The sequence below is a fragment of the Aricia agestis genome, chromosome Z, assembly GCF_905147365.1.
Source record: "Aricia agestis chromosome Z, ilAriAges1.1, whole genome shotgun sequence".
Taxonomy (NCBI): domain Eukaryota; kingdom Metazoa; phylum Arthropoda; class Insecta; order Lepidoptera; family Lycaenidae; genus Aricia; species Aricia agestis.
In genome coordinates, this window is record NC_056428.1 from 9,798,589 (window position 1) to 9,825,190 (window position 26,602).

A 26,602-nucleotide genomic window follows, 5' to 3' on the forward strand; every position below is an offset into this window, starting at 1 on the left:
CCACTATACCACTTTCAATGGTTTTGAGTGCAATAATGATTGTATTCAGGTGCCGGTGCTAGAGCTCCAGCGGCGTCACTCGGAGGCGCGGCTCGGCAGCGCCACGGCCAGCAGCGGCCTCGCCCCGCCGCGCTCGCCCGAGCTGCGCCGGCACTCCGACGTCTCGCCCGCATCGCTCAAGGAGCTCGAGAAAGTAAGGCCCGTATAAATAGTCAGTACTTAAGATCCGACCCGGTCTCAAGACGCGGTTCGGCTCCTTGATTGGTCCAAATTTTGACAGCCAACCAATCACAGAGCCTGAACCGTGTCTTGAGCCCGAGATGCATCTTGAGTACTGACTCAAGATGCATCTCGGTATTTTGCGAAGCCCCCTGATGGGTGATGCAAGAAGACGGATTTTGTTTAGAGAATTTTTTTTTTGGTACTCAGTTTTTATATAAGGAAGTTTTGATACTCAAATTTTTATTTATAAAAAATTAAGTATCAAAACTCGTAAATACTTACTAAAAAAATCTTCCTAGTCCAAGGGTTGCGTGGCTCCGTGGACCGCGAGGCCGTAAGCGGTGGCCCACATTCCCACGCCTTGCCGATAAAACTAAGCAGTTCGATCACATAAATGTATATATCTAAAGAAGGTGTCATGTGGTCGCTATAAAAAATTAAGATGTTCTTCTGTGACCGAAATAATATTATGCAGTAACGCTGCAATTTCTGTAACGGGCGTGTAATTACAATTTATAAAAGTTCGCATCTATCTTAAAGTTTGCTGTGAAGTAAAAACCACTCAATAATTATAGAAACAGTTAAATTTTCTAAATTTCCAAATCTCATACTCATCAAGTTATATCACAGTTAAATTTTATTATCTTTTGTTATACTATCCCACAAGGGACATTATTTAATCATAGTGTTGTTAATAAAAGTTTTGAAAAAATGCTAAACTTTTTACCAGTACAATAAGTAAAACTTTATCACTCTTTTGAGTGGAAGTTTCTATACATTTACCATAACTTCATTAACTTCGTTATTAAAAGTAAAAACCGTGGATACTTCCAAAAGAACCAAATAATTTTTTAAGCTTTTCTCTTCCGCTAAAACAATTACATGAATTGATTGAAATTGATTGAAAAGAATTCAATCTGCATTTGCAACTTCGTGGTAAAAATAATCCTTTCCTGGAATGTTTTTACCATTTTCAATCGAATCGAATAAAGTATCTCAAGACTTTGATGCTTTTAGACCGTACTTGCAATTCAATATGCGCTTTTGGGACTCTCTCCAATTCACGACATACATTCGCTCTACCGCCGCGCGCCGCCGCAAACTTTATAAATAGACTTGTCTATAGAAACACTCCCTTTTCATAAATATATTCGAGTAACTTCTACCGTCTCATGCTTCTGTTAAAAACTGGGCCAATATAAATTTCGAAGAAAGAAACAAAAAACTACGCTGAAAGTCTGCAACTTTCAGTTTAAAGTGGCTATCTTAAATCCAAGTTATGAGGCAGTTGAAAAATATAAAAGACGTCATAAAGATATTTATATTCATTCTTGTTTCATATTTTTAAAATAACTTAATTATATAATTTAATAAGTGTATTTATGTAATATTTAAAGTATTAAGTATATGGTCTATATCTACGAATATATTAATGTTTGTTTGATACATAGACAACGTACCAAATTGTCATTTGCTTAACTCACCTTGAAACTTTACTCAATAATATAATGTCTGCTAGGTCATTAATATAATATGTAGGTACCTAGCTATTCGGAGACGTTTAACTTGCCATATAACATGTTACCAGTCTGTCACAACTCACACCATAGCTTTTCATATTAAGTATGTAATACGGGATTTACATGGGTCGAATTGGAACCGACTATTTCTGTATGGTTCTGTTTAAAATCACGAAAACAAAAATTAAAGCCTACTTTGTCACATAATATTATTAAATATACATTATAAGACGACTTGTCGTACATTTAAAACCAGCCAGGTAGCTCTTGCTTCTCTACATCTGGCAGCTGCCGAATGTGTTTGTATGAACCAATTAAATCGTTACATTTACCCAACTCCGCTAACCGCAGCGACTCCATTCGATCTTAAAACTTATTCCTTAAACGCGATCCTGGGGAAATGCAGCCTTAGGTGCGACTAAGCGGTCGCTCTTCGTCCCACTGCCAACATTTTGTTGTTACGTAACCAATCATATCAATAATACATAATTACACAACTTTATAACTACACTTTAACCCGATAGTTGAAGGGTGGGGCCACAACACCGGCGGAGTCGCGGCGGCCGTCGACGGTGACGCCGGTGCGGCGCCGCTCAGTGCGCGCGCCCGCCAGCCGCCAGCGCTCCTGTGACGAGGACCAGCCCGCGCCGCATGCGCTGCCGGCGCCGCCACCCATGTCCAGAAGGTAAGTCTTTATAAAGCTTTGTCTTTATTTTACCAGAAAATAAATCACTAATTAACTAATTACGTAATAATACATACTTATTAACTAATTAAAGTTGTAAAGGGCGGTAAACGTATAGTCCGGTTAAGGAATGATTCAGAGGGTATAAAGTGCGTGAGCGAGAACCTAAGCTATTTCTGCAGGAACTTATTCAGGGTGATTAGGGACAAAATATACTAAAAGTCCTGACGTCTAGGAGGTGAACCGGAAGGAGGGGGGCGACAAAGGTCTCAATTTTTTGTTTTTCGCCAATGACTAAAAAACGATGCGTTGTAGCAAAAAAAATATTCTATGATGAAATAAAAGCTTTTTAAATTCTTTGTAATTTGGATTCTTTATAGTTTTTCCAAATTCTCGTCCGTTTTCGAACTACACGCTCGGGAACAGTGAAAATTAAAAAAGCTTTATTTTTAAATACTCCTTTCTATTTCTATTTGAATAATAACTTTATCGCTTCTATGTTTCGTTTGGTGAGTAAGAGCCGGAAGTACATCCCTCATCCCCTCGTCACTATACCCTCATCATACCCCTCAAAGCGGCAACGCACCAGTAGCACCCCTGGTGTTGGCTGTTGCAGACGTCGCCATAATGCCTATGATTATGGTAACCAGTTTCCATCAGGTGGGTCATACTCTTGTTTGCCAGCTTAGTTATATGTATAAAAACATCATGAATCATCGGGAATGAGCTGACTCCTCAAGAGTCAGGGTGGAAAAATGAGGGTAATATCTTGACGCCAAGAACAAAAGACGACTAACCAGCGCCTGAGGCTTTACTAAAAACAATATTTTTTCGCTGCAAATAGAATTAGAAAGTAAAGCTTTTTTTTAATTTTCACTTTTCCTGAGCGTGTAGTTCGAAAACAGATGAAAATTTGGAAAAACTGTATAGAATCAAAATTATAGAACATTTAATTTCAACACAGAATATTTTTCACTACAACGCATCGTTTTTTAGTTTTGTCCCCTGCCTCACTCCCTCCGGCTCACCTCCTAGATGTCAGGACTTTTAGTATGTTTTGTCCCTAACCACCCTGACTGAGTTCCTGCAGAAATCGCTTAGGTTCCCGCTCACGCATTCTACAACTACTTTGTTTACTGAACTAGTAGTTATATTCAGACGTATCCATGCATGGGCGTACCGAGGGGGGGGGGGGCACCTGGATCATGTTGACGTCCCTACTAAGTATATTATCTAGTACTTTTATCTATAAAAATTAAAAATTAAGAACGAAATTTTGCCATTTGTTTGCAAATACAATATTTTTACAACTAAAAATTAATAATTTTTTATTCTTTATAAACACCTAGCTTATGAAAAATCTGATTTGCCCCCCCCCCCCCCCCCCCCTGGCCCAGAACCTGGGTGATTTGCCCCCCCCTGGCACCAGAACTTGGGTAATTTGCCCCCCCCTGGCCCAGAACCTGGGTACGCCCATGTATCCATGCTAATATTATAAATCGAAAAAGTGAATCTGTCTGTCGCTTTATCTGTTCTGTTACAGTTTCACAGCCAAATCGCTGAACCGATTTTTCTGGATATGGAGAGACTTTGAGTCCCGAGAACACCCGAGAAGGAAAAAATGAACGGTTTCCGCGCGATAAATGAATTTTAGCGCAACGAAGTTGCAGGCGTCATCTAGTATAGCATAATTTCGTTTTGGTGCTTTTTTCATTTCGCAAAGTGCAAACAAAATCCGTAGCTTTCATTTATTTGATTACATTTTAATATTTGATACGAATTTGTCACGATGCTAGAATATCGAAGCGTGACTTTTTACATAAATGAGAAATTTATTATTGCGTGTCACAGCGAAATAAGTGCTGTCGTTTCAGATATATTTTACATAGAAACCATTATTTGCGCAGTAAATGAGTAAAATGTCACCATTAAAGGTACTTTTCTACGCGAAAGCTTTTTAGAGCACACTATTTCATTATTCCAACGTAAAAGGTGGTATAAATTTACGCTAATTGTTAATGTATTTACGTTACCATAGATATTATGATCAATATAATATTATGTATTTTAAAGGAAACAAAAATACAGTGGGGATAAAATACATTTAAAATATTACATTCAAGCCATTCCTTTTATTTGTACAAATAATACACCTAAGTCACATTCAAGTCTTTTGTTCGTTGCCTTTTGTTATTCCCTTATTCTTATTGCCTATTCTCTTTTGTCTCCCGCAAACGACCCTCCAAAAAAATAGGAAAATTAAAATTTACTCTTTTGCCTTGCGGTGGGCTGTATTTTAGCTCCATTTTTGAAAACGTGTCATTCTTTCTATATTGTTATGTTTTGAATAGGAGATAAAAATCGGTAATTTTGTTGATGAGATAGTTCCTTTCCATTGTTTTGAGACAACAATATTCCCATTGTGAAGTATTTATTCACTCAATATCAAATTTGATGTGACATAAAAGTCACAAAGCAAATCTACTAACAACATCCATAACCGGACGCTGTTAAGCATTCGTGTACTACTGTGGTACTACCAACAAAAAAATACGTATTGAGATTTGAATACAGTTATGTTATTCAGATGAATTAGAACAAGACTGCATTAAAAAAAAATGTGGGTTAGGACACTAATGCTTAACAGAGACCAACTATGGTCCACAAACTTATAATTTCACAACTAGAATTCAGTCCCCATATTTTGCACTTTCTACTTATTTAAAGCCTGGCCATTCATCGTTGTGGAAATCCCTTTCAAAAACAACAATATTATTTTCCGCAGAGCGTCAGCAGTGGACGTGGTAGGGGCGGGGTCGCGGCGCGGCTCGTACCGCGCGGACGTGGAGGAACCCACGCCGCAGATCAGCGGACTCAGCGTCGACGAGGAGCGCCCCGTGCGACGCCGCGGGAGTCAGTTGTGAGTCTCACAGTCATTGTCCTCAAGAAGCTGAATCAAAGGCGGTTGTCCTTAAGGAGCATAATGAATGTATTTATGTAGTTTGAATGTATTTTGTAAAGTCTCGTGAACACATGCCACATAAAGGATTGGTGCGTGGCCAAAATAAGAACTAATTATGTGTGATAGTTGTTTTGTATCCACGCTTTCTAAGTTCCAGAAAATCGTGCTAGCACTGCATTCTCCGAATAATAAACTGCATTATGTATTTTTTAATAATATGTAATTCGAAATTATAATACTACTATTTCCGATGATATCATTATAACGTTTTATTGCAAAGTCACATAAGATGTGTGACCGGACCTGAAATATTTTTCATGGTAGCACAATATACATTATGTACCATCAGAGAAATTAGGATAATATTATTCGGTCGAACTACTTTGGTCCGCTGTCTACCGATGAATCGATTACTTTGATAGTACTTTAAGTGTCTAAACACACGAGGCCGAAAATACACGGCTGAAGTTCGGCATGATTACGCTTGCAATGCGCTACGCATACAATATAACGCGACGTAATTTCGGCATGGTGTGTCGTTACTCATCAGTCATCAGTAATTTAAAATACATTGCAGGCGTAATGATGCCGAACTTCGGCCGCATTTTTTCGGCCTAGTGTATTTAGACATTAAGACTTAATTTGTTGTGTTTGTGTTTGTGTTATCGCAGGCCAGACATTGCCGCCCTGCAGCAGCGGACGGGGGCATTAAACGCGATGGCAGCGTTGACGAGCCGCAGCGACGACAGCGCTGCAGCCGCGGCTGCCGCAGCTGCAGCCGCGCGACAGATGTCCGTCGACGCCGAGGCCATTAAAATCGTGATACACGACGTCGACGACCGCACGCCGCGCCGCGTGTCGCTGCGACGTGACCCGAATGATAAGGGTCATAGATGTATGTTTTTCCAATTAGAGAATTCTCTTGCAGTGGCACAATCTCGATTTTTTTTCAAGCGTTGTTGCTGATTAATGACGAAAAATGTATAGCATCACATTAAGAAACACCGCAACCTGAAGGATTTTTGGTTTATCAATAAAGCTGTGCATTAGCTATGTTAGTAACAGATTTACTGTAGCATCTAGGCTATGTTAGTATTTAAGTTGTCTAGCTGTATTTAATATATTTTTACTAACATATTTATACGTATTGCGTTTGTTGCCTGAAAACCATCTAATTGTTGCAGCGCGCGGTTTTGGCATGCGCGTGGTGGGCGGCAAGCCGGACGCGAGCGGGCGGCGCGAGGCCATCATCGTGTGGACTGTGCCCGGCGGACCAGCTGACTTGGCTGGCCTGCAGCAGGGGGACAAAGTTAGCACTTTACCTTATTAGTAAGGCTGGGTTTTCACCAGAGCATAGCTTAGCAATGTTGTGAGAACCAATTCAATTGCTCAATTTGCCCGACATCGCTCAGCTTCATACATTCAATACAACTTAGCTCAACTCCGGCGGAATTGCTGCCTATCTTATATCTTTAAACGAGCAATTCTTGTATATATATTATATATAATTGGAATTTCGGAATCGGCTCCAACGATTTTCATGAAATTTAGTGTATAGGAGGTTTCGGGGCCATAAATCGATCTAGCTAGGAATCATTTTTAGAAAATGTCATGTTTATCGAATACCGAGCAAAGCTCGGTCAAATAGCTAGTGATGATTTATAAAAGTCAACACCTAAGAAGTGTCGTAATAATAGCTGGGTAATAAACATAAATAAATATAAACATATATCGGTAATAAAGAAACCAGCGGTTATCATCGTCAATCACAATATATGTCAAAAAAAAATTACACGTCCCCCAGAACGGTACTTAACAACGCAAGCCACACAAGACCCGTAATGCTAAGGTAACGTAACGTAACGTTACGATTAATTTACAATCACACGTGTAATTGTTACTTCATCTATGTTCTGTAGGTGCTAGAATGGTGCGGGGTGCCGCTGACGGAGCGCAGCTTCGAGGAGGTGTGCGCGGTGCTGGAGCGCGGCGGCGACAGCGTGGAGCTGCTGGTGGAGCCCGCGTCGCACCTCGACGACGCGCCGCCGACCATGCAGCACCATCATGGACTGTATGGTACGTCGCGTTGCTGTCTGAATCAACCCTAATAAAAGTGACTAATAGACATCACAAGTTCTAGATCTAAATCCGGCTTACGGCTCGTTTACATTTCTGTTTCTAAACGAGCCGAAAGACTCCTTTACTTAGGCTTTTCGGTGCTAAAGCCTAAGGGCGCGTTCAGACGTGCGCATATTCTGCGCGTACGCAGTTTGTGGGAATATAATATGAAAAAAAGCTCTATGTTGTCATAGCATAGAACCTCAAATTTCGATAGCGTTTGGGAAACACACGACGCGCGCCGAATCCGTCCGGTCATTGGCTTATTTAATTTGCTTTGTTTTCAGAGCCCGACACAGACAAGTCGCCATCTTCCCCGACGCGGCGGAAACTGCCGAAAACCCCGGTATAATACCCATACGATAATTTCACTTAAGTGTTGTGAATATGCTCTTCTTAGGTGAGACTCACTCAGTGCCTACTGACTTCGACTTTGTGACTATCTCGTTGAGTGTACTATTGTAAAAACGTCAGGGTCTTTGATATGTTAGTCGATATATACTTTCCCTGTTTATACGAAAGTAAGGTTAAAAAACGTTATGGTCCTGTTAGAATCCTATTATTTTCCAATTCAAAGTTTGAAAGAACTATGCCGTAACCTTCTCAATGTGTAATAGCCTTCTACCGATTCATTACTCGATATGATTATCAACTTCTGCGTTTTAATGCAGATGCTTACATAAGATATTACATTATAAGGGAGACTTTTTACGCCTATTTCTTCCCTCGAAGCCTAAATTATTTGATAATAGCCGTCTATCACAACATAATATTTATTGTTTAAGCAGCTAAATATAATATAGGAATTGCAGTTGAAACACCTACACTATACACAGTCCGCGTCTCCATTTCTGCTGTGATACCGTAGCACTTACCATCTTTAAAATCTTCCATGTTAACCTAGTTGTAAGAAAATCAATGTTTCTATTAACATATTTTGTAGCTATTGTATAACTAAGAACTAAACTATATATGACTTTGTAAATCCATATAACTAATAGACCTGTTATTTCAACCTGGTTATGTTTATTTCATTCATTGTTTACTCAATATTTTAAGTCAATCATCATGTGAAATTTTGGGAAAAACTTTTAGGAAATTTTAAGCTTTTTTCATTTTCAGTCCCTCGGTTAAGTAATTTTAAATAGTGCAGCCTGTCTGTTTAAAAGGTTTAAAATCTGATCATTAAATTATAATTTCTATTATCAAATATACTTAATGCTTAACAATAATATTTAGCACTTCGCGTCGTCAGCTAAAATAAACTATGAAACTTTTATAATGACCTTGTAACATCAGCGTATCATAAGTAGCACGTCATAATTTTGTAATTCCGATACTCAACCTTACATTGAGTAAGCATATTTATGTATTTAAACCATATCCAATTCTTAGCAATACGCAAAATATATTTTTGCGGTAGCACCAGATCAAGGCATGCAAAAAACCTACGTAGTTAGGATTTTTTACGTGTAGATTAAACCCAAAGAAGACGATAGTAACGGAGGAGGGAGCAGGCGAGGCGAGCGACACAGCGACAGGCGAATACCAATGGTCCGTTTTTCAATTCCTTGCGCCTCGAGTAAATGTCGAACCTTGCTGTTGATTAGAGTAGTGTGATGCCGCACATGAGACGGCCTCAGTCTCGGTGCTTCGAGCACGAGTACCACTCGACAAACCCTTGAGCGACTGGTGCGCACCGACCGCTTGTACGATACACGACGAATGTACATACGCCTCTATAGTTGAATGTTCACTAGAGTGACGACGCATGACCGCACAGAGGTGCCCTCATCCGAACACCGACGTTTTGTGTTGTGACGACAATGCCGAGTTTACGAAATACCGCGCATCATGTCTATATTATGTTCATCAAGCTTTAGTACTACGATCCGACTATGGAACTACTTACAACCATTACCGCTTGCTGCATTATGTTATAGAGTTACGGCAGATCATTCCGAAGCGTGCGAACGATTTGTGTTTTAGAATTTCATATTTCGAGCTAGCTTACCGATGAAACGAGGGATTCTCATGTAATGTTTGGCTAATCTTGAAATCAAATTTCTCACTACATTTTACTAGGAACTGACTTGCAAGCTGTATAGTGTTAACTCTACTTTAAAATCGCTAACGATATAATAGGACTGGCACTAGACGGTGATGTTGAGTATGTGGTGATGGATTTTTGTTAAGGCGGCTTGTCGATCCGATACTAGCATGATCCAGCTTTGTGCATGGCGACCGGAGCGTCATACTCGATCGATTTATGTATTAATAGATATTATGCCTCAGCCCGTCGCATGCTTTTATGACATTTTTGCCAGTGAAATGGAAAATACTACCTCTAGTGATGACCGATTACTACATTTTTGTGAATGGGGTTTTTGAAAACGATTGCCGATTTGACCGATAGCTACTGCATGACCGACAGAGTTCCCAGAGATATATTCATTTAACTCTATGCAACCGATAAATTCCCTTTGTTTTGTTTTTATTTGTAGGTAACGTCGCCCTATCGTTTACGTTAGCTCCTAGTAAAGCTTATGGGAGATAGAGATCATTCTAGACTTATCGGCTGGTTAATTTAGTCCTAGAACGTCTGCTGCATTTCCGTCCACAAACTCAATAATATTTGTGGGTGTGTAGGAGCAGGATCGTGCGGACCGCTACCGAGAGCGGCCGTCGGCGCGCGCGCAGCTCCAGGTGTGGTTTGAGAGCGAGCTGCGCAAGCTGGTGGTGGTCCTCATCGCCGCAGACGACCTGCCCCCGAGAGACCACACGCTCGGTTATGGGGATGAGCCGGAAGCGTTTGCCAGAATACGCTTACTCCCATCGCTGTGAGTTTCTAAACGATTTTAATGTTATTGGAGTTGACGCTACGCGCTTGAATGTTTTCTAGATTTAACTTCTGATGAATATATTATTATATCTTTGATATGATATATGTACTTATTATACTTCCAGTGAGAGTTGCCCACCGGTAGAAACAGACCCCGCATCAGCATCCTGCAGTCCCGTCTGGAACGCAACTCTCGGCTTTGGCGGACTCACAGCTGACTTGCTCGCTGGAAGGGCTCTGGAACTGACTCTATGGGATGCCTGCCCCGGCATCGACCCAGTTCTTATCGGGGAATGTACGGTGAGTATTAGTCGTTTGTGTCTTGTCATAGAAGTTAGAAATTTTAGTAATTGAAATCTTAAATTTTTAAACGGGATTTAAAGCAATGGCTTAATTTTTTTCAGATGGACTTGGAGAAAGCATTTGCAGAAGAGCGTGCAGTGTGGTGGACTCTCGAAGAGCGCGGCACTCGGTCGGCTAACGCGTCGCCGCGCGGATCTCTTACAGGTGCCCGAGCTCTTCGACGGGGAGACTTTGCCTCTCAACGATCCGTATCAGGTATTCAGCCGCATCGATGACTGGTCTCCCTCTGTTTCTATCTTTTGTAACCGACTCATTCGTTTCTCGCTTACATGTTCGACGTTTGAATCCTGGCCTGGAGTACGCATGTGCCGTTTATTGTTCATCGATGGCTTGAGTACCTTGCTGGTCGGACTTTCTTTTCCTAACACTACAGCTACTAACGTTCGAATTTTGAACAGACGACGTGGATTCGATCGGGGAATGCGCCTCGCTGTTGCACCCGGACCACGCGTGGGTGGCGGGCTCGCGGCGCGGCTCCTCGCAGTCGGAGACGTTGGAAGTGGAGGTGTACCAGCTGGGCAAGGACTTCTCGCGTTCCCTGCCCGGCTCCCGAAGGTCCTCCTTTCAGCAGCAGGAGAAAGGTCTGTAAAGGTATTGGTGGTGACACCGGACCCGGTGAGCGGTTGCTCAAGCCGGATCCCGATATCGTTTGCCAGATCCGATCATCGTATCCGTGTCGCCGACACGTATCATGATCGCATATTATGTGGACGGGTGACGTTATACGAAATCTCGATACGCCATTTTGATTTGGCCCGTCCCATCCGGAAGATCCGAATACCGAGTAAATCGATGCGTCCACAGCTCCTTGCGGAGCTTGATACGTGATACGCTGATCGGATTAGGCAAATGACATACATGTGGACCCGCCTTATTGTGTGGTTGCGGGGCAGAAGGCAGCGGGGAGGTGTGCTCGCGGCGCACGGAGCGGCGGCGCTCGTCGTGTGTGCGTCGCGACCCTGACGACATCCTGCGCTCGCTGCGCGCGGTCAAGGGTGAACTGGGCCGAACTCTCTCGCTGTCCGGCTCCACCGCCCGACGTAAGTCGCTTTTGGCTATACTCTTTGTGGGCGTGTTCTTCTTCTTCTCACAAAATGATAAAATATTACTGTTATAATAAGTAACCATTGACAATAATAAAAATATTCCCGAGACATAAAGAAAACCTTGAACTTTTCATAAGAGAGATGTGGGTCAATCTCATTTCTTGCATAGCTAAAAACTTACATATTTTAACATTTTGAGAGACACTTTCGTAAGTTTTTTAATACTTATTAAATTAAGACATCGCATGCCAGTTATTTTAAAAATGTTAATCAGAGTTATTTACTTTATAATATACAGGGTGTAACAAAACTAAGTGATAATACTTTAGGGTGTGTATATGTTCTTTGTACAGAGTTCACTGTGAAAGTAGCAGCGCTGGCAGACATTTTTTTTAATTTGAAAAAAGTGAACTTTCTACAAGGGACATATTATACACACCCTAAAGTATTATCACTTAGTATTATAAAGTAAATAACTCTGATTAACATTTTTAAAATAACTGGCATGCGATGTCTTAATTTAACAAGTATTAAAAAACTTACGAAACATTTAATTACACCCAGTATAATTATAATAAGAAAACATCCTAACTGGTGTGCGATTGTCTTTAAACTGTAGGCTATTCGTTATAGATTTGACGTATTTCGATTACTTTGGTTTTTCTTTTCTATTTATAAAGTAGAAAAAAAATTACTCCATAATTAATCTGTACGAGCGTACCTAAATTTTTTGTAAATAGTATAAAATATGAAAGAATAAAGCTTCTAATAAGATATCTTAAAACTTTTAAACAAACTGTTGGAATATGGTAAATTATTTTTCACTATACTGTAGACATGACTACCGAAATAAATACATAAATAACACAATAAATTACAGTGTTTTAGTATAATAAAATAAAATGCGGATGTAATAGCAATTTTATTGTTCCTCAGTCTTCCACACGTAACTCAGATCCGCTTACAGTCCACACTTCGTCAACGCTATACACTCCGGACCCCCCCACTTCCCCGACCACTATATAAGCGAAGTTTGAGGGTACTGACTTGTACTGTGTTGTGCTTGTTTGGTCAGCAGCGACGGATCGTTAGCACCTCGGTAAGCGACCGCCGCGGCGCCGTGCGTGCTCGCTCGTGCGGCGTCGTGTGCGGGTCTACTCGTACACGAGCCCCTGTGACGTCCGACGGCCGAACGCCGCATCCCGTCGCCCGCGTCCGACGGCCGCGCCGGGCACCCCCGACCGACGCGGCCGACGGGCGGGGCGCGGGATGCGGCCCCGCGACCAGTAGTAGCATGGGTCATACATTGCTTGAGCGACGGCCGCGCGCTCGCACCGTTGAATGTGGCTGCGCCCGATGCTTTTCATCACTTCACTGTGTCTGTTCTGTCCTGTCCTGACGCATGCCCGGCGGCGGGCGATCACGCTCACTTCATCTGTCTCTGTGTAACGTCTATCGGCTGCCCGTCCGTTCATTTCGATGGTATCTATATCGTCTAGGATATATTGTTGGTTTTCATTACTATTTTCGCGAATGTCACTCATTGTTACGATGCGCATTCTATTAGAATTCCTGTACATACGAGTTTGTCAGTAGGCGTAGTTGAGTAAGTACGTAAACAGTTTAACCGTACACGTCTTAGACGAGGGTTCGCCCGCGTCGGGATCGGGGCCGGCCGCGGCCGCCGACTCGACTTCTCGGATAGTCTAACGATAATGGCTGCTGATACGGAATGCTTTACCATTAAATGATATGAGAACGCTTTCGGCAACTATTAGACAACTCGACACTATTGGCTGCACACGTTGAACCGCTTCCTCCTTCATTTCTGTGTTTAGGAAAGGATTCGTTTGAGAGTATGTGTTCTTGAGATACTTGACATCGGCACGATGCTGTTTGACGTGCTTTATTGTGTGTTTACTCTGGATGTTTCTGTCGTGCGCGCGCGGCGGGCTGTGAGTGTGTGTGTGGCAGGCACGGCGACGGGGCGCAAGGGCAGCATGTGGGCGGCGGTGCCGGCGGCGGGCGCGTGCGACGCGGTGGCGGACGACGACGACGTACCGCTCGGCCCGGGCCAGCTGCCGCCGCGCAACGCCCACCTGCCGCCGCTTCACGCCGAGATCAACCTCAGCATCATCATGATCAAAGGACAGCTTGAGCTCGAGGTGAGTTCGTTCATTGTAGGTACTGAGGTAGGTACAATATTCATTTGCCTAACGTTATTAAAACTATTGACTAAAAGCGTGTAACGCTCTAAAGGATGATGCGCAGATTGGGACCAATAGCAAAAAGACAAAAGTATATCACACAATATAATATCTTATTGCTATTAGACCCAGGCTCTTTTTCTCAGTTTTTCATAATTCTTCACCATAATTTCACTTACTTTTTTATTTAGTTCTGACGCTTTAGGCTTTCTTCTTTTGAACCATTTATGTATAATGATTAACGATATCACCTAAATTGTAAATAATAAACCAAATAATCAGGTATCTCACGCGCGGCGCGTGTACGGCGTGAACGGGGAGGTGCCGGACTCGTACGTCAAGTGCTACCTGCGCGACGGCGACAAGTGGCTGCACAAGCGCAAGACGCGCGTCGTCCGCCGCACCACCGAGCCGCACTTCAAACAGACGCTCAAGTACCAGGTTGGTACGCTGACACTGCTTATCTTCCAATTTAGAGTAGATAATTTGCAAGTTACGTTGCGAAAAAAAACGAGACGTGCCGCGAATATGCATTTTTATTTTTTAGTAAAACTATCCCGTTCATAAAACAATAGTTAAAACAAGTAATATGCGTTATTGTATGATTTGCAGTTTGGTGCAATTGGACATTCCAAATCTTCAAAAAAATGTGTATTTTCTTGTGAAATAGTTAAGGTCCAATTTTATTTCAGTTTCATTTTATTTTGTGGTGCATTGAACGTGGGCGAATTTTCTATCCTAATTTTCACGAAGCACGCTTACTTGATCACGCTGCTCTTCTATGTATACACAAAAGTATATTAGGAAACTTCGGCTTACCACATATTACTTCGCATTTCAGGCCAGCGAGGCTCTCGGTCGTACTCTGGTGGTGATGCTGTGGCAGCGGTGCGGCGGCTTCGAGCACAACCTCGCGCTTGGCGGCGCCGAGATCAACCTGGACAAGCTGACCCTCCCGCAGCGCACGTACGGCTGGTACCCCCTCTTCCCCGCCACCTCCCTCGCCGACGACTCGCCCGACTGATCCAGGGAGCCGTCGCCGGAGCGGCAACACTAGCTCCCCGACGGCTCGACGCTTCGTCGCTCAACGTGCGACGCTCCACTGCTTGAAATTCATCCGAAGCTGCGTCGCTTACGCTCAACGTTCGACGCTCCACATTTTAAAATACATCCGAAGTTACGTCGCTCACGCTTCAAGGGCGACGCTCAACTTTTTGAAATTCATCAACGCTATGCCGTTTTAAGGCCTTCAGTATCTCGACGATGGTTTATTGAAGGTTTTAAGTCATTCATACTCCCGTTTCCTCTGGTGTAACCGATACGGTTATCGGTTGTTAGTGATCTTTCATATTTGTAATTTGAAGCGACATTCAAATCACAAATGTGAAAGATCGCTTTCCTTTCCCTAAACGTATGCGTGCTCCACAGGTTATAAAACTTAGTACACTGAGCTTAAAATATGAATGCTGTGCAAACTATGTTTTTAGATTTAGCGCACTTTTTATACAATAGTAGAAAGCATTCTGCTAAAAATATACTCAGCAATAATTGCTCACTACCGAAATATTCCAAATAAATGCGTAACGTAGGTCTACATTACGACGTAGAGTGTTTCCGCGCTGTGACGAGTGTAATTACGCTACGGCGTAGATGTATCTGCGATACGACGTAGAGTGTAATTACGCTACGGCGTAGAGTGTATCTGCGCTACGACGTAGAGTGTAATTACGCTACGGCGTAGAGTGTATCTGCGCTACGACGTAGAGTGTAATAACGATACGGCGTAGAATGTAATAACGATATGGCGTAGATTGTGTCCGCTATGGCAATTACGCTAAGGCGGAGTGGCGTAAACAGCATTCACGCTACGCGTAAAGTAGATTTACACTGTACGAAATAACGTTTACTACACAAGTTTTAACGTGCTTATCTACAGCGTTAGTATTTAAACATATTTTGTCTTCGTGTAAAAAACTTCACTACAAGGAGCTTACTTATCGCTTTTGTAGCATATCTTGAACTGTCGTAGCTACTTAATGAGAATCCAACGATATTTTGTCACAATTTTTATCATTCCGCATAAAATTTTCCATCATTCAATATACGAAGAGCCAAATTTTAAAACTTTATACTTTTGTAATTCCATTTTCAATCGATACATGCTCATTAATTTTCTACGATTAAAATAAAAAATAATATGTAATTATTTATAATTGGTACCTTATACCTTTGATAAATTAAAATATATGGGATTCGAGTGTCCTTTATTTTCAGCTCAGTCGATGTTAGGAAGAATTCGTTCGAACAGTCGATGGGCTCGTTCTTAGGATTAGGTATATTATATTCTAACGTAGTAATCTATCATTCCTAGACTAACTTCAAGTCTACTAGCGTAGAACGTATGTTTAATTCTCTATATAATACTATATAATACTGAGGTAAGTTTGTATGACATCTAAACCCCACTTACACTTTGCCTTATATGATTAACTTTCATAAGTGATCCTAGTGAGTAAGCGCGTCTAGGTACTATTCTTCCAAGGTTGTGCTTTAGTGAGTTTTCCTACAAACCAACGTTTGTCGTTTAATCGTTTCGTTGTGTGGAATGTCTACGTCTACGATCTGTATAAATATTACGAAATTATTTTTTCAAAATTTTCTACACTACTATTTTCGTGATAGAATATTTTATACTTCTAACTTTTATACCCCTCAGGGACGAGAACTTCATCGAGTAATCGATACTGTCTGAATATTTTCGATATCGTTAAATATTATCGTCGAACCCAGGTTCCGTGAAGTTGCTATTCTATTTACTTAACGAATTTCCACTTCGTTATCTTACCTACCTTTGTATATATTTAATGTTACGAAACAAAATATATGAGATAATATTATATTTAAGTACTACGATTATTATTTGGACGATATATTGTAGATCGATCTATCACAGTAGTATCTATCACGAGCTATATTACTGGCCTAGCTTAGTCGTTTAATATTCGATCGATGTTAGCTATACAGTCAACATATCGATGTATTCCATTAAAAGTGTGTTCTTCCAACACTGTCGTAATCTACTGCGTAGAACTCGCTTGACAATACGTCTTCTCTTTCACAGACACCCCCTCAACAGAGCCAACTAAATCAGATAGAAATAGAAGAGAATGAAAAAGGATTCGAACTAAATATATTAGTCAATCCTAACCTCCCTAGATTGAAAAATTAAGTAAATTTTAAATCGATTTAAAAATATTTAGACAACCATACCCATCAATTTCTCAATAAGTTATACAGTTGTGGGACACACCTTTTACTCAGAATTTACACTGATTTAGTTGGCTCGTTACATGTAAGTAATATAGAAAATTCTATCGCTTTACAATAATAATTATTGTTAGGACTTTATAGATGATAGCGTAATACCCCCTAGTGAAGTCTCATAATATACCCATAGTCAGTATTTGATGAACATTTAGACATTTTTGGTCACCAGTTGAAAATTTCAAAATTTGCTACTCTTCAAGTCACTGTACAAATAAATACGCTTAGTATTTTTTTAACTGCTTAGAACAATAAAATTGATCTTTAACTTGGGTGTGAATATTAATCACCGTAACAAAACAACTACTTAAATAATTTAAATGAATAGATTTTATTACCTGTGTAACAAAAATATAACATTATATTAGAGGCAAAAGCTCAGAAATTTTCTCCAGAAGTAATAACAAGTGAACAACTTACTTTGTTAAACTTTACTAACAATCACCTCACCTTTAATACAATATCTACATAATCAAAAGTTACATTATACAATAATAATAATTTCCTGACTGTGATTCCAAAGTAACTGCCTTGTGCACACCTATTTTATTTATTCCACCTGAAAAATAATTTATAACAAATATTATGGTTTGCATTAATATCGCAAATGGTTATTATTACATTTTTTACAAAATATTATTATATTATAAAATATATTATGAGGTTATTCTAATTTATTTATGTTGCAAGTTTGAAAATTATTATTGTAGCGATAAGAGGTACATTATTTTCTCATATTAGTCATGCATTACCTTTGTAACTATAACGCACAAAATTCACAAAAATATAGTAATGTTATACCTTTACAAATTTTATCACACTTATTACTCATAAAATATTATAGAACATAAAAATACTTACAACTATAATAATTATATAAAAATACATATTATAAAAAATTATGTGAAGTTATTAAAGCTGTGAATGGATAAACTTATATGTATTACGTTATGATCAGTAAATATTGATATTTATGTAAAGCCGAGCGCACACTCTCACCAAGTCAGTCGCATGGAGAGTGTGCATGCGGCCTAAGATGTCAACGGCAGTTGGGATCAACCACTTTACGCTTACTATCTCGATATATTAGTAATGATAATAAATACTCTATGTAAGTCAGATGATAAGGTATATCAAATGTTGTTGTGCCTCAAAAATTCATTTTACATAATATTGTCATTCGTACGGAGGCTACGGGGAATAATATAAGTCATTGTCCTAATGCGGCCTCCCCACGTTGGCCAACGATGGACCATTACTAACGTGTGATTGTGAAATATGATTACTAACGTGTCAAGCATATTCGTCTACGATTGATTCTGTTGGCGATAATAAGCAATCGTAAACGAATATGCTCGACATCGAATGATGCACGATATACCTCTGCTATAGTGGCAATCATGGCTATTCACCATGGCCAACGTGGAGTCCTAAGATAAAATTGATGACAAAATAACAAACTATGTAAAAAATGTTAAGTTGATCAATATTAACCTACTTGACATACTTATTATAAGTTGTCATCTGTCGGGTGGGTTTGAAAAAAACGCGACTAAAATACGCATGGTCGCTTCTGACTATGGATCAACTGATTGTACAATTTTCTCGTAGCTTGCGTATGAACTTCCTTCATTATACCAATATGAAAATTACACATATTTGCTTAATACCCTACAAATCTGAGCCCAGTTAAAAGTCGCTGTACCTTTCCTACTGTCTCCATAGAATATAAAGGAACATAAACTCCGTTTTCGCAAAAGAAAACAACAAAATCTTAGATTTTTGAAATGTTCGCGGAAAATTTTCACGTATCCTTTATCAAAAAATTCATATCACTCTCAGCTAGTTGCGAAAACGGATTAGTGCAAATTTTAGTATGTAACAAATATGTGTGTCAAAGTATATTATTATAATAAATGTGATAACAAATGAGTTTATTATAGCGATGTACAAAAACACTGGTGTTCTTGTCTTATTTATTATTTTTTCCCCTATTTAAGACGGCGACTAAAGCAAAATTATCGATTTTAGAAATCATTTTTATACTTGATAATAAGTCCCGAATTAATTATTTTTTTTAAACATAGATATACTACATTATATTTCCAAGGGCCTGACCTAGCGAAATTACGATATCTTCTCTGCCAAAAAAATTAAAAAAGTGGCAATACGAAGGATTTTTTGGAGTTTCTTGGATTATGTAAGTAATTTAGTGATCCTTTTACTTAGTTCTGGTATTCAATTCGTTAATATCACTTTAATTTGGTTATTATCACCTGCAAAATATTTCTTACCTAAAAATACAATTGTGGGAAATCCGTCTAGCTTAAATAAAGAAAGGCCGTCATATGCCGGTCTTACCTCCAATCAGATATTGTCAACCTTTTTCAAACCTACTAGATGGTATTGCCCATAAAGTGGCCAAGTCACAAGTGCCCTCGAAACCTGACCTCCACCACCGAAAATTATGATTTTGGGCTCATAACTTTATTAGTAAACTAGCTGTTGCCCGCGACTTCTTCCGCGCTAACATAGTATAATAACATAGATGGATAGTCCGCTGACAAATATGAAAAATTAAAATATAACCTCCTTCTTTTTGAAAGTCGGTTTAAAAGTAGCCTAAGTTACACCTTACTATATCAGCATTCTACCATAAAAAGTCCCGGCAAAATAGCTCCAGCCGTTTCAGAGATTAGCCGGAACAAACAGACAGACAGACAGACATACAGACAAAAATTGTAAAAAATGTTGTTTTGGTGTATGTATCGTATATAGATTCATATGCATGTGGTAAAAAATGGTTCTTTTAATAAGTATTACAAACACACTCCAATTTTATTTATATGTATAGATAATTAAATATGTTCTTTTATAACGTTGTTTTATTACGGATTACCCATGTCATAAAAAAATGTTTGATAGCCCTGAACCCAAACAAATGCTTGACTTGACCCAATTATTTTTTTTAATCAATAAAAACTAAATGAGGCTTTAATATTATAACAGCATAGTTTCTTCTTCAATACCTCCTTCTTACAGATGTCACTATCTGGTTTTTAGTATGTTTGGTGTACTTTGTATATCTACTGTGAGCACCGTATTTCTAGAGTCATTACAAAAGAAATAGGGGCAGCTCAAAGCCAACTTCAAATAAAGTATGCCGGTCTTACCCAAGTTGACCTCTAAAACAGACCTTTACAAGAGAAGATTGGAGCTAATGAATAATAATTATTGTCGAAGGTTTATTTAATGTTACAAAGGAGAATGGTCACTTAACCCAGGCCCGTCCGAAACGAAAGAAAGTACGTATGTACGTTCGTACTTAATATTTTTTTTATCTCTTTTTATTTAGGGATTTAACACACACAGTGGCTATGTCAATCCCATCTTGCTAGTGTATTAACTGAAAACTAACTTCTTAAAATAAAGGAGTACAATAATTTTGCATAATCAGAATCCGGTTCAGCCAATATTTACATAAAAGGTACCCACATTCATTAGAGGCACTTTAATTAAATTTAATAACATGATATGTAATTTTTATATTCAATATCATGGGCTAACATGTTATTTTATTGCTTTCTTTTTTCTTCAGGCGCAGTAAGAACTTTATTCAATATCATTGGCTAATATATAAAAAGTGATAATAAATGTAATTTAAAAACTGCTTTCAAATTTGATTACTCTAGAATAAAACATATTTTATATATCATGGAAAGCGAACATTAGGGAGTTGTGCACACGTTATAAGTGTTATTTATTACTTAAGGTGGGCTAGACATCAAAACGACCGCCCTGGGTATGGATTATTATGTATTATGACTTATGAGACATAGAAAACTGAATCCTACTTCCTACTAATATTATAAAGGCGAAAGTTTGTTTGGATGTATGGATGTGTGGATGTATGGATGTTTGTTACTCTTTCACGCAAAAACTACTGAACGGATTTTAATGAAACTTTACAATAATATAGCTTATACATCAGAATAACACATAGGCTACAATTTTAACCGACTTTCAAAATGGGGGAAGTGTTATGTTCGTTTTCTTATATTCAACGATTACTCCGCCGTTTGTTAACCGATTTTCAAAATTTTTCTTTTGGTATATAGGGTATCATCCCAATTTGGTATTATATTCACAAAAGTGGTGATCTGATGAAGGATCCATAAGTAATCGAGGGAACTCTTCAAAACTTATAGGGAAACATGTGGTGACTTTGGTTTCGTGAGAAGTATTCGTGGTTCGGAAGGTGCTGAGAGAACTCCTGATTCTTCATAGATACAAGTTTGGGAGTTTCGGCGTTGTTTTAAGAACAGAAAGCATATGCTACTATGCAAATTTCATTCATCATCATCATCATCATCATCATCATCACTACCATATTATACCATTTCATAGTCTTTTAGATCGAGACTCGAGTTTATCAAGCGATAATTAAAAAAATCTATACCTACCTAATATTATAAACCTGAAGAGTATGTTTGCTTGAACGCGTCAATCTTAGGAACTACAGGTCCGTTTAAAAACTTATCTCAGTGTTAGATAGATCATTTATCAAGTAAGACTATAGCCTATATTATATTATCACGCTAAGACTAATACGACCGAAGAAACTCAGGAAAATGTGGGAAAAACGGGGGAAATATTTTTTATGGGAAAATGTACGGTTTCTGTAAAATTTCTAATTTACGCGGGCGAAGCCGCGCGGGACATCTAGTAAGTGAATAAAATTATTAAAAAGATATTTTTTTTCTTCTCACCAATTCCCGATAAATAAATATTTTTCTTCTGACTACCTGATAAAATATTTAGGGGTCTACAAGAAAAATATTAGAATTAGTGGGTAGGTCGAAAATATTGAACGCAAACACCTCTCACCTCAACGCCTCATACGTTAAACGCTCCTGGTACTTCATAGTTTAAAACAAATAGGCTACCCATATTCATATGTTGTCGATTCACAAGAATTGAAACAAAATATTTTGTTTATTATTTTTTATTTAGGAACAAACAGATTTTCAATAAGTACAAAATAATCTTAGAGACTAAGTACATAATTTGTAAACATCAACCTAAGTGAATAGTCTCTTAAAAGAAATAAGTACAGATTGTGTTTTAAAAGACTAAGTTACATTAATCTAAAACAAGGTTTCAAATTTTTCACTTACATTTTGTTTCTTTTTGCTAAAAGAACAATTAAACAGATCTAAATCATAAAAACACATTTTATAAATATTGAAAGAACGTCTTATGAATGAATTACTACTAAGTAGGTATTAAAAGTCCTGGATTGTGATTTGTGGGATAATATTAAGAGGTTTCTTTTTCTTACAATTCTTTCCTGTCTCCGGGGCACACGAAACTCAATATTTTTAAGTAGCGCAGCTGTGTCTACAATATTATTATTTTATACAAATATCCAACATCACAAACTACGTGACGCTTGGCTAAGGGAGGTATTTTATATTTAGAAATTGACAATTCGTAATTACTATAAAGATAAACGTTACCCATTCTAAATTCTAGACAGTAACAATTTTTTTCTGCAGTGTTTCTATTCTTTCACAGTGATATTTGTATTGTGTAGAGTTGTAGACCACACCGTACGTTACTAGCAAACTCTAAGTGACTGCGAACATAACTATAATACAATATTTTATTCGGAGCGTGCGAAGTGGGTGGAGGGGGTAAAGAAAGCGAATGCCGCGCTTGCCGTGGCAAAAATATGCAACCAAAGGGGCTCAGTTAGTAGTCAAACAAACTTGTCAATCTTGTTTTGAAATTTTTAGAAATTGGTCTCAATGGTTTTTGTATCGTAGACTGCAAAAATAACAGCAAAAATTATAGGTAGTCAGTATACAAATTTAATGTGTTTCCTAAATCCACTTGGAAATTAGATCAGATAGCTGCTGTAAAAATGAAAAAGTATGTGATTCGATATATAACCTAAAATTGCATTATCAGTCAAGTCAATTTTATTTGAGTTGCATTTTATAAAGATATTAATTGATTACCTAACTACTGTTTTAGTGTTGATGAATGATGGACCACCATGTTCTCCAAAACCCGACGACAAAACTTGCAATGATAGTTTCATAGAATACCTATTTCATTTAAATCCAAAGTATCATTGGAAGAAACAGTGACTCACAAATGACGATAAACCAGATACTACATCTGGTTTAACTGATCTTTTAGAAGCTGGAGATAGAGTTTGAATGAAAAAGGTTTTTCAAGTAAGCAAGTCTTAGATGAAAGGGGTAAAAAAGTTAAAATTATTATGCCCCCATTTTGAGCAAAACAAAACGAGTACTCTCAAGAGGAAACCGAAAGGACTTGCTCGCTGATATTGCTCGAGTAAGAATTCATATTGAAGTGATTGAAAGCAATGATATTCTATGTTACTATTTTAGAAACTCATTGATTGAAAGTGTATTAATGCAAAGACTCAGAAACATGAAGAATGTTTGCAGTGTTTTAGTAAATTTATAGACTCCGATTTTCTCCCAGAGTATTAATGTTGTTAAAAATAAACAAAAACAAGATTTTTAAAAATATTACATTTTTTTTAAAGTATAATATTTTTGTTACTGATTAAAGCAGCAATATGTTTGCACTTGCTGCTCTGGTTATAAACGCAGCTGCATTTTACTCCAGCAACAACCCGATCATTATTATCTATCTGTAAGAATGAATAAAAATATTTAGACTTGCTTTATCTAAATGCTTAGTTACGTTTTTGGTTGGTTCATTACTTACGTTTGAACTTGTTTTATAGGGTGCTAAAGTCACCGATGTTCAATGAATTATATTGGCTCGTATTAAATAGCATTGCCATTAGTTCTTAGCTCTTCTATATCCCTTACATATCCTGCTAACACCAATTTATTTCCTTTTAACGTAGATTGAGCCTTGAAACTTATTGAGTGTTTTATTCTTTCAAACCAGTTTTTTATGATTATATTCATTTTCCACAAGTAGTTTTTAACTAAATCTAACCCAAATACCGTTAATTATTCTTCTAAATATATTTTATTTGCTATAATATTTATTAAATAAACAAACTCTTGTTGTTTATTTTTTGACACATGCCCCTAAAACTTCTTTTGAAATATGTCCCTACTGACGTGCACTTTCCGAATAGGTAAATAAGTTTTTAAATGGCTTAAAAACACGTAAAATAATTCCTATTTGTTTAAAGGCTGATATTGGGGGACACTACAAAAAAAATCTTAGAATAAGTGGGTGAGACGAAAAAACTTAATGCAAACACCTCTTCATACGTTATGTGCTCCTGATACTTCAATACTAAATAACAATAACAAATGAAAATTATTTGAATTAAGTACTATGAGTTGTAATGAAAGTTATAATAATTTTCTCGAATAATCTCGAAAGTCCTGAAATTCTACATTGATATAGAATTCTAGAACATTTGAAAATTATAAAAAAGCATAAGATGTAGAAATGCCGTTCATGGGCAATATGCAACAAGTCAGAAACTCGCGACTTTCAACAATTTTTTTTTAGTTCACTCGTAGACCGTATCAATATTTTTACATAAAAAAACAAACTACGTTTTGGATTTAAATATCTCGATCTTGATCATTGGGGTATTAAAATATAAAACAAAATCTGAATTAAAATTTTCTCATATATTTTCAATATCGACGAAGACAAAGAACTCAAAAGAAATAGCAGATGAAAATATTTACTACCTTAATGAGCGACTTATAATAGACCAAGTATATATTTTTTTTAAACTCAAAATTATTTCAAATCATGCTCCTCTATGTGGATGTAATCATTCTAACCTAAATATTACTAGCGAGTAGCGAAACGAAAATAGTTTTACGCTCTAAATTGAAATTCACTTGTAAATTGTAATAGGTATGTGTAAAGCCACATTTTTCATAAATACGTCTGATCCCCACCCAAAGTTCAATTTTAATATCAATATAGCAGCTGTATCGGGTATTACAAATGCTGGAATCGGTTAGGAGCAGTTTCATGGACTATGCGCTTCCATGAATCTTCGCATTATGTCACAACAACTTTTCAACAAAAATCATAATAAAGTTTGCGATGAATGGGAAAAACTGCACGTGAAACGATGGCTGTCGCGGCTGAAAGAGAAAGATGTTCTCCAATCGAGGAAGGCAGGGTAAAAGTTCGTGGGTAATGTGTCGAGCCAACGGACGGTCGCGCTCCACGTTATGCACACGCAGCAAATATTAATTATTAATTAATATTTTCGCGAATCGCGCGGCTGATTGCCGCTGCACGTCACCATGGTGCTCGTAGCGAATGAGTTGTTGGCGTTTATCCAGCACGCCATCGACACAATGGACGAGGTGAGCATAATGCAGATCGCAAGTCCTCCTTCACCAGCGATGAGATTTGCCAGCATTTGCTCTACGAGACGCTCGGCCAGAGCGCGAATATGCCATCGCGACGGAGGGATGGAACAGAAAGAAGCCTGCAGGATATAATATCCTTGCAGACGGATCCGGATGAGGTGCCAAGGACATCAGGTTCCTGAAAGAAGAGTTGGCCGAAGTTCGAGGTAAACTGCATGCATCAGAGTCTACGATCAGCGATCTACGTAATGAATTATCACAATAAAAGAGTGGTAATTCAATATGTAGGTCACCTGATGCCGCCAACGTCACTCGCCGTCGTGGTGCGCAGGTAATCACGTTCAGCCCGTCAGCACTTTCAAACGGGTCAACGCATGCGCACGTCATCGCCGCCGCCGACGCTGCCCCTGCCGCCGGCGCCCCGCCTGCAGGGGGGCAGGCAGTGACACTTGCCGAACTATGCAAGTGTCACTGCCTGCCCCCGCCTCCTCCCCAGCGTTCCAAAAACAAGGGGAAAAAGGAGGCCACTGCAAAGGAGTGTCGTCTCTCCGAAAAGGACCGAAAATGCGATGATGACGGGTTTATTAAAGTGGAAAGGAAGAAGAAGAAACCCGTCGTCCGCAACCGTCGCGGCACCGCACCCGAAGGACCCAAGCAGCTGTTGCGGCGTGAGACTCCCGCGACGTCGCTGTACGTGTCCAGGCTGAACTGGTCCACGACGGTCGAGTAGGTCGTGGACAACATCAGGAGCAAAACCCAGTTCGTCTTCGGGGTCGAGCGCTTCGAGTCCCGCCACAAAGTGAATTTTAAGCTCCTTTGTGGTGAGAGTCCCGACGCATCATCTACCGACCTTCGAGAAGGAGAAGTTCTGGCCGATTGGAGTCGTCTACAGGGGGTTCCGAGGACGACTTCCGAACAGTCGCGCCCCACGTCGCAGACAATAC

At 39.0% G+C, this 26,602-nt stretch overlaps 1 protein-coding gene across 1 annotated transcript in view; it reads left to right on the forward strand.

The window, feature by feature from the left end:
• LOC121739053 (regulating synaptic membrane exocytosis protein 2) overlaps positions 1–15,063 on the forward strand; it is a 96,679-nt gene extending 81,616 nt beyond the window's left edge. The window contains exons 6-20 of the mRNA XM_042131365.1: positions 50–202; positions 2,273–2,427; positions 5,213–5,347; positions 6,061–6,284; positions 6,574–6,698; positions 7,309–7,465; positions 7,795–7,853; positions 10,157–10,347; positions 10,475–10,649; positions 10,754–10,907; positions 11,111–11,293; positions 11,606–11,752; positions 13,733–13,923; positions 14,248–14,406; positions 14,807–15,063. Coding sequence (XP_041987299.1) covers positions 50–202; positions 2,273–2,427; positions 5,213–5,347; positions 6,061–6,284; positions 6,574–6,698; positions 7,309–7,465; positions 7,795–7,853; positions 10,157–10,347; positions 10,475–10,649; positions 10,754–10,907; positions 11,111–11,293; positions 11,606–11,752; positions 13,733–13,923; positions 14,248–14,406; positions 14,807–14,989 — 2,391 coding nt within the window. The 3' untranslated portion in view covers positions 14,990–15,063. The remainder of the gene's footprint in view (positions 1–49; positions 203–2,272; positions 2,428–5,212; positions 5,348–6,060; positions 6,285–6,573; positions 6,699–7,308; positions 7,466–7,794; positions 7,854–10,156; positions 10,348–10,474; positions 10,650–10,753; positions 10,908–11,110; positions 11,294–11,605; positions 11,753–13,732; positions 13,924–14,247; positions 14,407–14,806) is intronic.
• The last annotated feature ends 11,539 nt before the right edge of the window (positions 15,064–26,602 follow it).